Raw genomic sequence first — 12783 nt, 5'->3', positions numbered from 1 at the left:
TAGGGAAAATTTTAAATGAGACATTTGCTTTGTTCTCCATGGCACTGTAAGATGACTGAACTCATGCTAGTTTAACTGCTGTAATGCAGATACCTATAATGCAGCTGTGATGAGCAGGTTTAAGGATTTAAGCTTACTTAAACAAAACACTGTCAAAGATAAATGACTGCAGAATGCAGAGAATGGCTGCACCATGACAGACTCAATGTAAATCTGCAGGTTCTATGAAACAGTATAATAGTTAAGTAAACCATAATACCTGACTTTATAGGATGTCTAGTTTAGCTAGTTCTGATGTTGATGAAGCATCTTAACTATACATTTAATTGCAGAATTTAACACCACACCCCAGAAAAAACTGTCCTTGTTGCTTATTTCTTTGGATGAGTTGTTTGTAGAGATTTTTAATGTATTACAGGTAAACTCTCATTTGATGCTTTATATTAAAATCTACTGCCTAATTTGGTTTTGAACAGTTCCTATTTGGTTACTTAATTATTTATGTTCATCTGTTATATGCAAGTGCAGTAAGTTTCACCTGCAGGACAACTTCGAAGTGTAGTTCAGTATAATATGTAAGACGGCTGCCAGGTTAATGAATAGCTCTAGTCTGGAATCTAAAATACATCTAGCCTCCAGTATAAAGCTTACACATTCCATGGAACTTGCTGTTTTACTCTGAGATACTAATTTACTTTTATTCTAATTATCTACATATCCTACACTGCAAAACTGTTCCATTGGAAATATCATAACACTCTTTAGAAACAGTTTAATCTGTTTCATATTAAATGAGCAACTAAGCAGTGGTTTATCTATTTACAGAAATTTTTAGCCACAGCATGAGCATGATGTATCTTGGCTAGTCTCCAGAAAGGCTTCACACTAAAGTTTGTGACCTAGATGTAACCAACTACTTGCTCTGCCTTTTTTTTTTTTTTTTTTGGCATAGAGTTGGCAGTGTCCCAGTTACCTCTGATGTTTGTAGTCAGGAGCTCCATCTTGTGGTTTATCTGTATTGAAACCATTTGTCTTGGTTACCTGTAGAGCGTACAGAGGACTGTAAAAACACTTTTTAAAAAGCAATGTGCTTTTGAAATTCTCAGATTTCATTGAAACGTTTAAATTTGTCAAAGATATCTGTCACAGCAAATGTGAAATGCAGATCTTCGCCTGATATGGGCAGGATAACTTTAGATGACTTTTTTGTGAAGATAGCCAAGAATTGGAACAGATTATCCAAAGAGATTGTGCAGTCTGTGTCTCTGGAAGGTTTCAAGACCTTGCTGAGTGAAGTTCTGAGCAACTTGGTTTGCATTCATTTTTGACACTCTTTAAGTTAAGAGATTGGACTACATGACTCTGATGCCCCTACCAAACTGATTTAATCCATAAGTCTCTTCAGGAAAAGGATGTGAGAGAAAAGAAGTATTTTTGTTAATAACAAGTCTTTGCCATTTGATTTGAAATGTGTGTTGTGATTTGAGAAGGAGGATTTGACACCTCTTCTTCAGTTCTCTGTTCTACTGGAAACACAGGTGTTGGATAAGTGACTTTAGGGTCTGAGAGTTAGTGAATCTTCTCAGAGGAGCATTAATTGATCTTCCTTCCCGTAACATGCCGAAAACAATTAAGGATTGAAGAAGACTGTAGCATTGAGATGCTAATGGCAACAGAATATGTGAGATATTGGCTTCTAATCTTACTTTTGCCTTGCACCGTCAGTATGTTGGCTACATATGATTAGTGACATAATGGATAGTAGTGCTGTTCTCTGTACTGCTTTGTCTATTTCTCCACACCACTTAGATGTTCTATAATACTCTCACATCTGCCTTTAGAAAGTGCGAACTTAGTCTTCATTCAGCATGTTCATTGAAGCTTCGAGTGATTTTCCTGTTCAGGACTTAAAGTGGAGACATGTTTTTAAAGTTTAAAAAGGAGTAAAAATGAAGCTTTTCTTTAGTTTTCAGACCTCACAACTCTCTCTTAAATTATTCCCTGCTCCCCAAAAGACAGAAAACACCCCATACCTACTGGCTGCAGTTTAAGATGCAAATAAAATTAGTTTTGACCAGTCTTACTTCTAATTAATATTGTTCAAGCATCTCAGTGTTGGTTCCACCTTCTTGGCTGGTATGTTGCATTAGATATTTGAGCCTTTACATAACTTGGATTCAGGCAGATGCGTTAGGTTAAAGCATACAAGAAGGTTTATAACGACTAACTCTGGATGGTGTCGCCTTTTATGGAATTTTAATCTTTAAAATGCAAGTCTAATCCACTAATTTTGGAAGGGAAAACAAATTTAATGAGAAAAGGTCATCAGCCATCCATCATAAATTTCTCCCAGAGCTTGGTTTATCTCAGGCTGGGCTTTCTTGATCAAGCAAAAGACAATGTCTTCTCTCTCAACCATTCGTATGACAGCAGCAGCAAACAGGCCTGTGAGTAATCCGCGTTAGGTTTAACCTGTGTCATTTTACCAATCTGCTTAAACATTGCCCTGATACAAGAAGGGAATTTCATGAATGGCAGAGACAGTAAACAGCCATTTGATGGCAGTTTTGAGTTATGCTGCTTTAAACTAATCTAATTTTGTGGTAAATCATATTTGCTTTTAAAATGTTTCTTGGAAACATGGAATATGGTCCATTAAAAAAAAGTCTGATAGCTGATGCAAATAAAAGGATTATAATTGTATTAAAGTGCATATTGATGGTTTTCTTAAAATTTTTAATTAGACTTGGTCACATGGTTCTGAAAACAAACTAGCGTGCTAAGCTTCTCTCATCTCAGTGTCTAGAAGACTGAAGCAGAGAGGCTGTGATCAGTGAGTTCCACAAAGGTGCAGCCTTTTATATTGATAAGAACTGAGACATTGGGGGTGTGGATGGACATTCATGAAGAAGTCTGTCAGAGTTTGATTGTCATTACTATATGTAATCTGCTTATTTCATGAAGCTATTTCTAGATCTCAAATTAGGCTACACTTTTGTCATTAAACATTGTTCATGGCATTTTCTTGCTCTGCATTACTTTTTTTTCTGCTGTGTATACTTTAGCAAGATATTATTATTTGTGTACTTCAAAAAATAACTAAATGCTGTTTTAGACTTGCCCAGTAGGTACTAGAGGCTGGCTTTCAAGTGCAGGTGTATTCTGTACATGTGCTTTACATGAATATACGTACTTAACAAGATGTTGTAGGACATGGTGTCCTTCTATAGTCAGTTTTAAACACTGCATGGAAATAATACAAAGTCAAGCAGATTTGAGACTTAATTTCCTGCAGAAAAGAGGAATATTGCTAAAGAAATCAAATTAACAATGAATAGAAGATAGACTATCAAAATTTTGATTTTCAGAGTAGAGATTCATAATAAAATATTTCCTGTGTGATTTCAGTATAGCGTTAAAATAAGAATCATTCCTATGTGGAAAGGAAGAAAAATTTTAATGACTTCTGCTCTTGAAGTGAATTTTTCCATCACTCTGTGTTGGTCAGTTTCAGTGCAAAAGCACTGAATCACCTGTCCTGTGCTACGTGATTCCATCAGCACTATGGAGCTGTTCCTTCTGGAAGAAGGAATGATATGGATATATTTATAACATCAGTGTAGAGTTTGCTTTAAATATGTGTGCTGTGTGGTGTTCTATCCTGTGTGGACAAAAAGTAGAAAGTGTTCTCAAATGTAAAAAGAACTGCGAAAAAGAATATATTAGTTTTGTAGAAAACTATTGAGAATTAATCAGTCTACTCATCTGATCTGAAGGGTGTTTTCATATATTTGCTCAGTATAGCTTGTGTCCACCAAACTCATGGTTTTATTCTTTTCTACCCAGAAAGAATCATGCTACTGTCTTTGATCTTGTCTCTTGGGGCTGTATCCTACTAAGAGTGCAATGGTAGCAGGAGGAAGGAGAAAACATGGATCCCGTCTTCACTTCCTCTCCTACCTTCCCTCTCAGTAGTGCCAGATATGACAGAAGCAAGCACAAGTGTAGGCTCTTCTGTTCTGTCTCTGCTTCCCTCTTTGTGTGTGCACAAGTACAGAGGCTTTATGTTAACATCTCATCCGGTTAGCTCAGTCAGTTGAGCGTGGCGCTAACAGCACTAAGATCACGGGTTCGATTCCCGTTCAGTCCCCAAGTGTTGCCTGATCTAGTCTAGAGGTGGCGTCCCTGGCGGCAGGGAGGCTGGATTAAAATGATCTCTGAGGTCCCTTCCAGTTTAGGCCGTTCTGTGATTCTAAGATATGGCAGTGTGTTCTGCCAGAGATAGTGGTGTGGGTTTTGAAGTTTTTCTTCTCAAAAACTTGTATAAGAAGGTATAAGAAGGATCTTTTAGCTTGTGACTGATGAGTGCACTTTCCTCTCCAGCAGTCCAGCTTTCCTCAGGTTCCTTCGGCTGTTCTGTTGGTTTTTTTGTTTGTTTATTTTTTGTTTTGTTTTTTCTGGTCAATAATGGTTTCAACAAGCCAAAATGTTTTAATAAGGCTATTTTAACCATCTTTCCTTCCTGGTAAGGGAACAAAACAAGCCATGATAATACTTATTTTGGCGGATATGATATCATAGAAGGTTAGGGCACTGTCATATAGGATATATTAATAGGCCTGAAAATTAGAATGGGAGCCTGGCACTAAGAGTGCTTCACGTGTAGTTTAATTTTCAGTACAAGTTTTTTTTTTGCAGTTGGACTATGATGAGCTGAGTAACAAAACTAAGTCTTGCTGTCTCTGTCTTTCAGAAACATGTCAAATTCAAGGAACGAGCTCTGCTAACCTCACTTGCAGTGCCAGCACAAAGTCTTCACTTCCCAACTATCTGTATGTCTTTATCCTGGGCCAGCTGCTGCTGGGAGTTGGAGGAACTCCACTATATACTTTGGGTACAACTTTTATTGATGATAGTGTCCCGAAACACAAGTCTTCCTTGTACATAGGTAACTTTAAACTGTTTATAACACATTGAATACATCATAGACTTCAATGCCTAACATATGTGTTTATGAGTTCCTTTAATTAAGACGGTCTTCTAATTGTTTACTCATGTATATGAAGTATTTCCATATCAGTTGCTTTGCAATTTAGGTTTTAGTAAGTATCAAGTTCTTTTCAGTAGTTATTTTACGGAACATGGTAAGGCTACTTCATGTACATCTCCTGTTGTTTTTTTGCGTCAGTATTGTTAGCAACAGAATATGTTGTAGCAAAATTTGCTTTTTAATGTTGCAGGTGTTCAAGTTTTCATTTTTTAATTTGTTTTTCAGCGTAGCCAGACCTTACTGTATCTTTGAGCAGCTTTGCTTGTATGTCTTCTAACAGTAAGCTGACCCCCAGTGCAGGGATGCTCATGTGCATCATGTTATCAATGTGGCTTTCTAGCCACATACAAATTTAGAACTTCAGGAGGAAATACTCGAAGTTATATTCTCTTAATTGCCTATAAAAATGGAGAATCTCTTTGTTCTACTGTGGGTCAGTTTGAAAGCTAAGGACTATTAATTCTTAGCGGTGGTTTTTAGTCTTTTCCAGTGAGCATTCTATGAGTTACGTGCATTTTTACTAGGAAGTAAGTAAGCAGTCTAAGTGTGTTTTTTCTGTGCATATGAAGATATTTGCTCCTTTTTTGCACTTTAGGTGTAAGCTGGTACAGGTATATTAGCTATACTGCTAAGTTGCAGAAGCAATTTAAAGTATCTTAGATTCCTGACTACTCTCCAGACTAATGTAATATTTTAGGGGGAAAAGTCGAAATGATCACCTGTCTCCGTACAGTTATTGCATGTTTGTTCCAGACAAGCCACTTCATTAGATGTCAAAAAATGGAACAGTTGCATACGTTAAATAACAAAGCTAGCTTTTAGTTTTGCTGTTTCTTTATATTGAGAGAGAGGATTATTACACTTTTCATTTTTCCTGAAGCCAGTGAAATAGAGCGGAATTAGGACTGTCTGCATGATTAGGGGATCAAGAAGTGAACTGAAAACTCAAGAGATTGGTGTCAGTCCTCATAACAGACCAATACAATAAATTAATGCCTGTGCAACCTTCAGACAGCTGCTGATTTCAGAAAAACAGTGCATTCTGTGTAATACAGTGGAACTTGAATGCGAGTGAGTGGACAGGTAGCTACATTAAGGATTACTTTTTTCATCTAATGTATTGAAGATTTAAAATACTAAAATAATATTTGCTTTGCCGGATGCAAAACAGCAAAAAAACCTCCAGCCCTAAACTTTCTGCTAGTATCTGTAAATAGCGCTAGCATAATAGACTGTAAGCTTGCAACTTGTAAGTTAGTAGTGTCTCCTTTTCTGTAACTGAGTACATTTTCATGAAGACTGTTTTCCTCTTGCTGATTTAAGGCATCTACATCTAAAGCCACTGAAAAGTTAACAAGTTCCAATTGGCAGTTTAAACTGAATAGTATATAAGAGGAAATAATTTCAAACCCAGCTTAGAAGGTGCTTATGTGGAATGAATGTGGACTTAAAGATCCTATGAGCATGTCATTATTACAGAATGCAGGAAAACCTGGGATATGTCAACTCAGTATTTATTTTGACTTACTGAAACTTGAGTGTCCCCTTCTGTGTCGCTTTCCCTTTTGCGCTCCTCCTAACATTCACTCCCCCATCATTCCTTTTTGCTGTTTAAAGAAAGTGAAATAATACTAAGTAGTCAGGATGCTGACACTTTGGAAACAAATGAGAAATACGAATTCTTCAACCTGGGCAAAAGCAGAGAATATCAGCAGTAAGGATGGCTGTCTTTGCAATTATGTAGACAGATCTAGTTGCTATTAGTTGCAGTCCTTTTTCTGCAGATACAGTGCTCCAAAGCAGTGCTAAAGTGCAACAGAAAGCTGGCAAATAGGCCAGAGAGACCACTGAGAAAATCTTGTCCTAAGGCTAAAAAATATGACAGATTTGAAAGTACTCTTTATCAGGTTATCATTACGCCTGAAGCTTTCTGGTCTTGGCAGATCTAAAAAACAACTTAAGACTCAACATATAAATATCACAGAATTGTGGGAGTTGGAAGGGAGCCCTGGAGAACATCTAGTCTAACGAGATTGCATCCTATGTAATCCAAATATAAAAAAAAGAAAAAATTATAAGTATAAATATGTAGGTTCTTAAAGATTCTAAGCATGTGCTTTTAACAACTGATGCTCATTACAACCTCACTAAAGAAATTCTTTCACAAGTCAGCTTGTGATTGTAGGCACAAGATATATAAAAGGCAGTCTAATAATGTGTAAAGATACTGTCACTGTCTTTGCTGAACTTCTGAGTTGCAGCTTTTAATGAGATGCCTATTTTCTTCTTAAGGGATGAGTAAACAAAAATTGTGTCTCCTACATGTTAGTATAATGCCAGTGAAAGAACTGGTTGGATTACAGAAACCATTTGATCTGAAGTTGATTTAGGATGTTTTTTTAAAAAGTTATAAATTGTATGGTGAACTTAATGTATTTTCTTTTCTAGGAATTGGCTATTCCATGTCACTGCTGGGTCCTGCTATTGGCTATGTCTTGGGAGGGCAGCTACTTAATATTTATATTGACATACAGATCCCAGAAAGGCAAGATAATACTAATTTTTTGCTTTCTATTTTCTTTTCCTGATAATTCTTATTAAAATCTTCAGCTTTTCTCCGTTCGAGTAGGAGAAAATTTTTTGTTTGGAAAATACTATGTTTTCATAAGCTTCTTTATTCTTTATATATGCTACCCTGCATTCACAAGGGCTTCTAACAAGCAAGTTACTTCTCACAGTGAGTTGTCACTCTTGTATATGTAAGTTTCTCTGTAGTGTGAATGCTTACTTCTAGCTTTTTGAGATACTGCCTTTTATAAGCTGATTAACAAAAAATGCAGCTATTGATTTTTTTTGCAAAAAGTTTCCCTGAAGTGGGATATGAGGGAAAGGGTACTGCTACTTACTTACTGGGGAAGAGCTTGCTAGAAAATCTACCAGTTGAGTAAAAGGCCGCTACTCAAGAAATTTTATAAATTGTACTACCGTCCAAGCCAACAATTTCATTTAGACTTTGGTTTCTTGTGTTTTAGGGACTTTGGATCAATGCAATGGCACTCTGAACTTATGTATTAGCTTTCACATAACTTATTGATTAGGAAGATCCTTTCTAAAAACAGCTTTTTCAGTGTCTTGATAATGCTACAGGATCTTGAAACCAGGGCCAAATAGCGGTCTTCATATCAGAATGGATTTGACTAATGAGTTGAAAGCTATACTTCATAGAATGTAATACAATAATAGAGCTAATAAATATGCTTTAATCAAGAAAATAAATGTAATACATGTAGAAAACAACGTGACAATATTCAAAGACTTTATGTTAAATCAGTAATAAAAAATAAGACTAAAAATTTCAACTCCCATCTGAAATTGCTAGTTAGAATTCATGCTTTTCCAAATTATTTTTCCAGTACAAAGATGGATCAAGATGACCCACGTTGGCTTGGAGCATGGTGGATAGGATTTCTTGCATGCTTTTTTGCAATATGGCTTCTTATCATACCTTTCTCATGCTTTCCAAAACATCTGCCAGGTAAATGTTTAACAGTAATGGGCTTGTTTCCAATATGCAGCCTTTAAAACAAGGTGAATGGGCAAGGGGGATGATCTTATGTAAATAATGATGTATGGTTGGACTGGAAACAGGTAAAGTAGAGAAACTCATGGCCAAAATTTGGAAGATGCTTGCAAGCGAAGCTGCTATGTTACCCGCCAGGAATCATAAGGAAGTTCCATTGGCTAGCTCATGCATTGTTGTCTTTGACTTTGTCTTATTGTGTTGGGTAGAATAATAAAGCATGAATCAAAGTATCCCAGAGTAGTCTTATAAAAAGAATAATTTTAATATAATATCATCCAGAAGAACTTGCTGTCCTTATCTGGCTAAAAGTAGAGGAGAAGAAACAAGGAAGAAGGGAACTGGATGATTTAAAAAAAGTGAAAAATTTCAGGATAATATGAAATTTGTAGGATATCCCTGACAATATCTTCTTACAGCCAAGGCCTTCCAATGGAAGCAGACTGCTTTCAGCCCAGTTTTAGTTTTTGCAGCAATACACTTGATCTTTTTATGGATCTGTACCAATAAAATATTGAATAAGACTTACAGTGTCTGAACTGTTTTCCCAAGGAAGGGAAGCGCTTAATTTGATGCTTTTTCTGATGTTAAGTCTAAGAACACAAATATTTAATGTTTCAATTGTCACTAAATATGTGCATTTATAGGAACAGCAAAGATACAAGCTGAAAAAATCTCTGAAACCCATAATGATGGAAGTGAGATGTTTGTTGAGACCAAGAATGTTGGAAAAGGTTTTAAAGACTTTCCCATGGCTCTCCTGGTAAGGAAATGTTGAATTCACTAAAACTGGTATAATTTGAGAAATACAATTATTTTTTCAGGCAATATATATTTCTTTAGAAATCTAGTTGCTGCTTTGTCACAGAATCACGGAATGTCAGGGCCCGGAAGGGACCTTGGAAGATCATCTAGTCCAATCCCCCTGCCCGAGCAGGACCGTGTTGTGATAGGGAAGTCTCCAGTGCTACTGATAAATTAATGCATATTCAAGATTGTTTAAGCAAGAAATGCGTATTAGTGAAGTTCCACATGAGAGTATGTGCTTTAATATACAGTGATTTATAGTTTACATGGTACTACAATGACATAATTTCCAGACTGTTATGTGAATTTCCCCCTGTAGATACTGTTGAAGAATCCAGTGCTTATGAGTCTTGTAATAGCCAGTTCTTCAGAAGCTTTAGTTGCCACTGGCTTTGCCACATTTCTACCAAAATTTATAGAAAATCAGTTTGGGAAGACATCAAGTTTTTCAGCAACTCTTGGAGGTAATGTGGCTTTTCATTTTTAAATCTTGGATGTGTTGTGTTGAACACCTCATTAATGTTATAAAATGGCTAATGTAAACTTCCATCTATGTTTACCTGAAATATTTGTGAGTATAGTTACATGAAACTCTGTTTTCGCAACAGAATATGCAAGGATAACATAAAAACCCTGTTGCTCACTTGTCTGTAAGTTCAGAAGACTTGATACTTATATTCAGAATAGAATGAGATTTTTTGTGTGCTGCTGAAACTAAGATATTTCTTTCTTGGTGAGGAACATTTAATTTTCCTCGTTTAAAATGAGCTGAAGGAGCACTAGGACTTAGTCCCTACTAAAGGATGCAAGATGAGGGGCAGCTAGAAAAAAAGCAATGCAAGTAACAGTTTGACTTGGCCTTCTGAAGAACCACAACGAGATTATGGTGGATAGGCCAACAGATGCTTGCAATATAGCAGACTTACTTCTGGAACATGTCCTCCTAAATTACTTCAGCTGCATAGTGCTGCAGTATAAGCATATGCTAGTTGAAGTGCTCTTTCTCTAGAAGAAATAAGTTTAGGAGAGACTAGGATATAACTAGGTAAATATCAATATTCAGACATCATTGCTTCAGAACAAAGCATCTCCAAGTTTTAGAAAGAAATACACTGGAATAAATGTTTAATTGTTGAACTGTAATTAGCGGTGAAGTGGAAAACTGAATGTTCCTTTTTTTTGTCTATAGACCTTGTCTGAATTTCTTTTGAGTTGAAAATACTGATAATATTAATCAATTGAACAGCTTTAAAAAATGTGTGTTCTAATGTTGAAAGCAAGCTGTACTTGAACTAATGTTGAGCTAGCTATTCTTTTACTAATGACCATGTTAACTCTTTAAACTACCTTTGACTATGGGTGCCTGCAGCCTGTACAGTTTGACCCCTGTACCAGAGCTGTCTTCAAAACTAGCTGTTTTAACTCTGTGTAACTTGCACCAACCTATGTGGTGTGTTGTACTATAAATGCTTATTTATGGAACTGGACTACTAATCGTGCAGAGGATAAATCATTATGGTCTGTATTGCCTATGACAGCAAAACTGACCCGCTGATCTAGTCTTTTTATAATCTCTCTGTGGATGCCTTATTGTATACAGCACTGCCTTGTATGTAATAGTGACTATGTTCTCTTCTTAAAGTTCATAACACAAATGTGTAATGAAGAATGTAAAGACGTGAAAAAAAAACCCACCACAACACTACTGAAGCAGTGAAAGAACATTTTCTGTTTTCATGAAGTGGCCTACTGGTGTTTAGAGAATCGTGCCCAGAATGTAGTACTCTTAAGTATACAGTTTTGCTGTGTTGAATTTGAGTTTTGGAAAGCTGTAAGTTACCTTGTCAAGTTGAACTTCTGGAAAGGGTAAAGATAAGGTAAAGGTAAAATAAATTACTGATGCTGACAGATTATGGTAGGATGGTCTGCAAATGTCATCACGTGGACTGCATCTTATGATATAGGTAACTTGTGAATTTTTTTAATCATAAAATTACTCTAAATTGCCTCACTAATTGTATCTTGCTTTTTTTGTGTAATTGCTGGTGTCTTGTTTTCCTCTAGGACTTGTATTAATTCCAGCAGCGGCGCTAGGCCAAATCGTAAGCGGCATCTTGATTTCCAAGTGCAAAATGGATTGCAAAAGCATAATCAGGTTCATGATAGGCACTTATTCAGTAGCCTTACTATTAAACACGGTGTTTTTGTTTGCCAAATGTGGAAATGAACCTTTCGCAGGTGTCTCGGAAACATATAATGGGTAAATATATTTTAATGCGCTCAAGTATATTTTAACGCGCTTTTGGCTTTGGCGTTAATGTTTGAAATAATTTTGCCTTGTTCTGTGAAACTAAAATGTTTTATGGAACTCTAAAATCTTGTTCTTGGAATCTTTATGTAATGGACAGTTAAAGTGTAAGCATACATTGCCTGTAAAATGTTCTGAGCAGATTGGTTCTAGCTTCTGTAACTGTTCTAGACGCAGTAGCGATGGTGCTGACTAGAGCTAATTTTGTGTCTCGGTAGAAGTAGTGTGTCTTGTATCTTGTTTTCTTTGCCAGCTCATGAGAATCTGGGCAGTTTGTTTCTGGAAGGAGCCTGCCATGTGCAGCAATTTCATGAAAGCAATGAGGTGTGCTGCAGCTTAAATTAATTGCTAACTTTTCCCTAGGAAAATTAAGACATTGTGGCATTAGGTTCTAGCGCACTTACCCTTCATTCGCAAAGGAGAGTTTTTGTGTGGTAAAGTAGCTGACAGAGGTAGTAATTTAATGCAGAGAATATAGCTCAGTGGCCCAAGTTGAAGAATAAAATGGCTGGGCTAACACAGTTAACTGTAAACATAATTAAAAAACCTTTCAGTTAATATGTATAGGAAAGACTTCCTAAACAGAGTCACAGAATCACAGAACGTTAAGGAGTGGAAGGGACCTCAAAAGATGGTCTAGTCTAGCACCCTGCCAGAGCAGGACCACCTACAGTAGATCGCACAGTAACGCGTCCAGGTGGGTTTTGAATGTTTCCAGATCAGGAGACTCCACAACCTCCCTGGATGGCCTGTTCCAGGGCTCTGTCACCCTCACAGTGAAAAAGTTTTTCCTAATATTTTTATCGAACCTCCTATGTTCCAGCTTGTACCAGTTGCCCTTTGTCCTGTCTCTGGACATCGCTGAAAAGAGACTGGCTCCGCCCTCCTGACACTCCCTCATATTTCCTATATATGTCATATAAATATGACGTATTTATAAACATTTATGAGATCAGCTTCCTCTTCTCTAAGCTGAAGAGACCCAGCTCCTTCAGCCTTTCCTCATAAGGGAGATGTTCCACTCCCTTCATCATCTCT

The 12783-nt window shown here is 36.7% G+C and overlaps 1 protein-coding gene across 1 annotated transcript in view; it reads left to right on the top strand.

The window, feature by feature from the left end:
• LOC104272286 (solute carrier organic anion transporter family member 4C1-like) overlaps positions 1-12783 on the top strand; it is a gene marked incomplete at both ends in the record, with an annotated part of 19416 nt that overhangs the window by 1720 nt on the left and 4913 nt on the right. Inside the window, 6 exons of the mRNA XM_009867236.1 lie at positions 4754-4948; positions 7499-7595; positions 8464-8585; positions 9278-9393; positions 9757-9901; positions 11502-11697. Coding sequence (XP_009865538.1) covers positions 4754-4948; positions 7499-7595; positions 8464-8585; positions 9278-9393; positions 9757-9901; positions 11502-11697 — 871 coding nt within the window. The remainder of the gene's footprint in view (positions 1-4753; positions 4949-7498; positions 7596-8463; positions 8586-9277; positions 9394-9756; positions 9902-11501; positions 11698-12783) is intronic.

This window comes from Apaloderma vittatum, unplaced genomic scaffold, assembly GCF_000703405.1.
Source record: "Apaloderma vittatum isolate BGI_N311 unplaced genomic scaffold, ASM70340v1 scaffold24003, whole genome shotgun sequence".
NCBI lineage: Eukaryota > Metazoa > Chordata > Aves > Trogoniformes > Trogonidae > Apaloderma > Apaloderma vittatum.
Note: the sequence above shows the minus strand (reverse complement) of the source record. Positions and strands in the feature narration are given on the sequence as shown.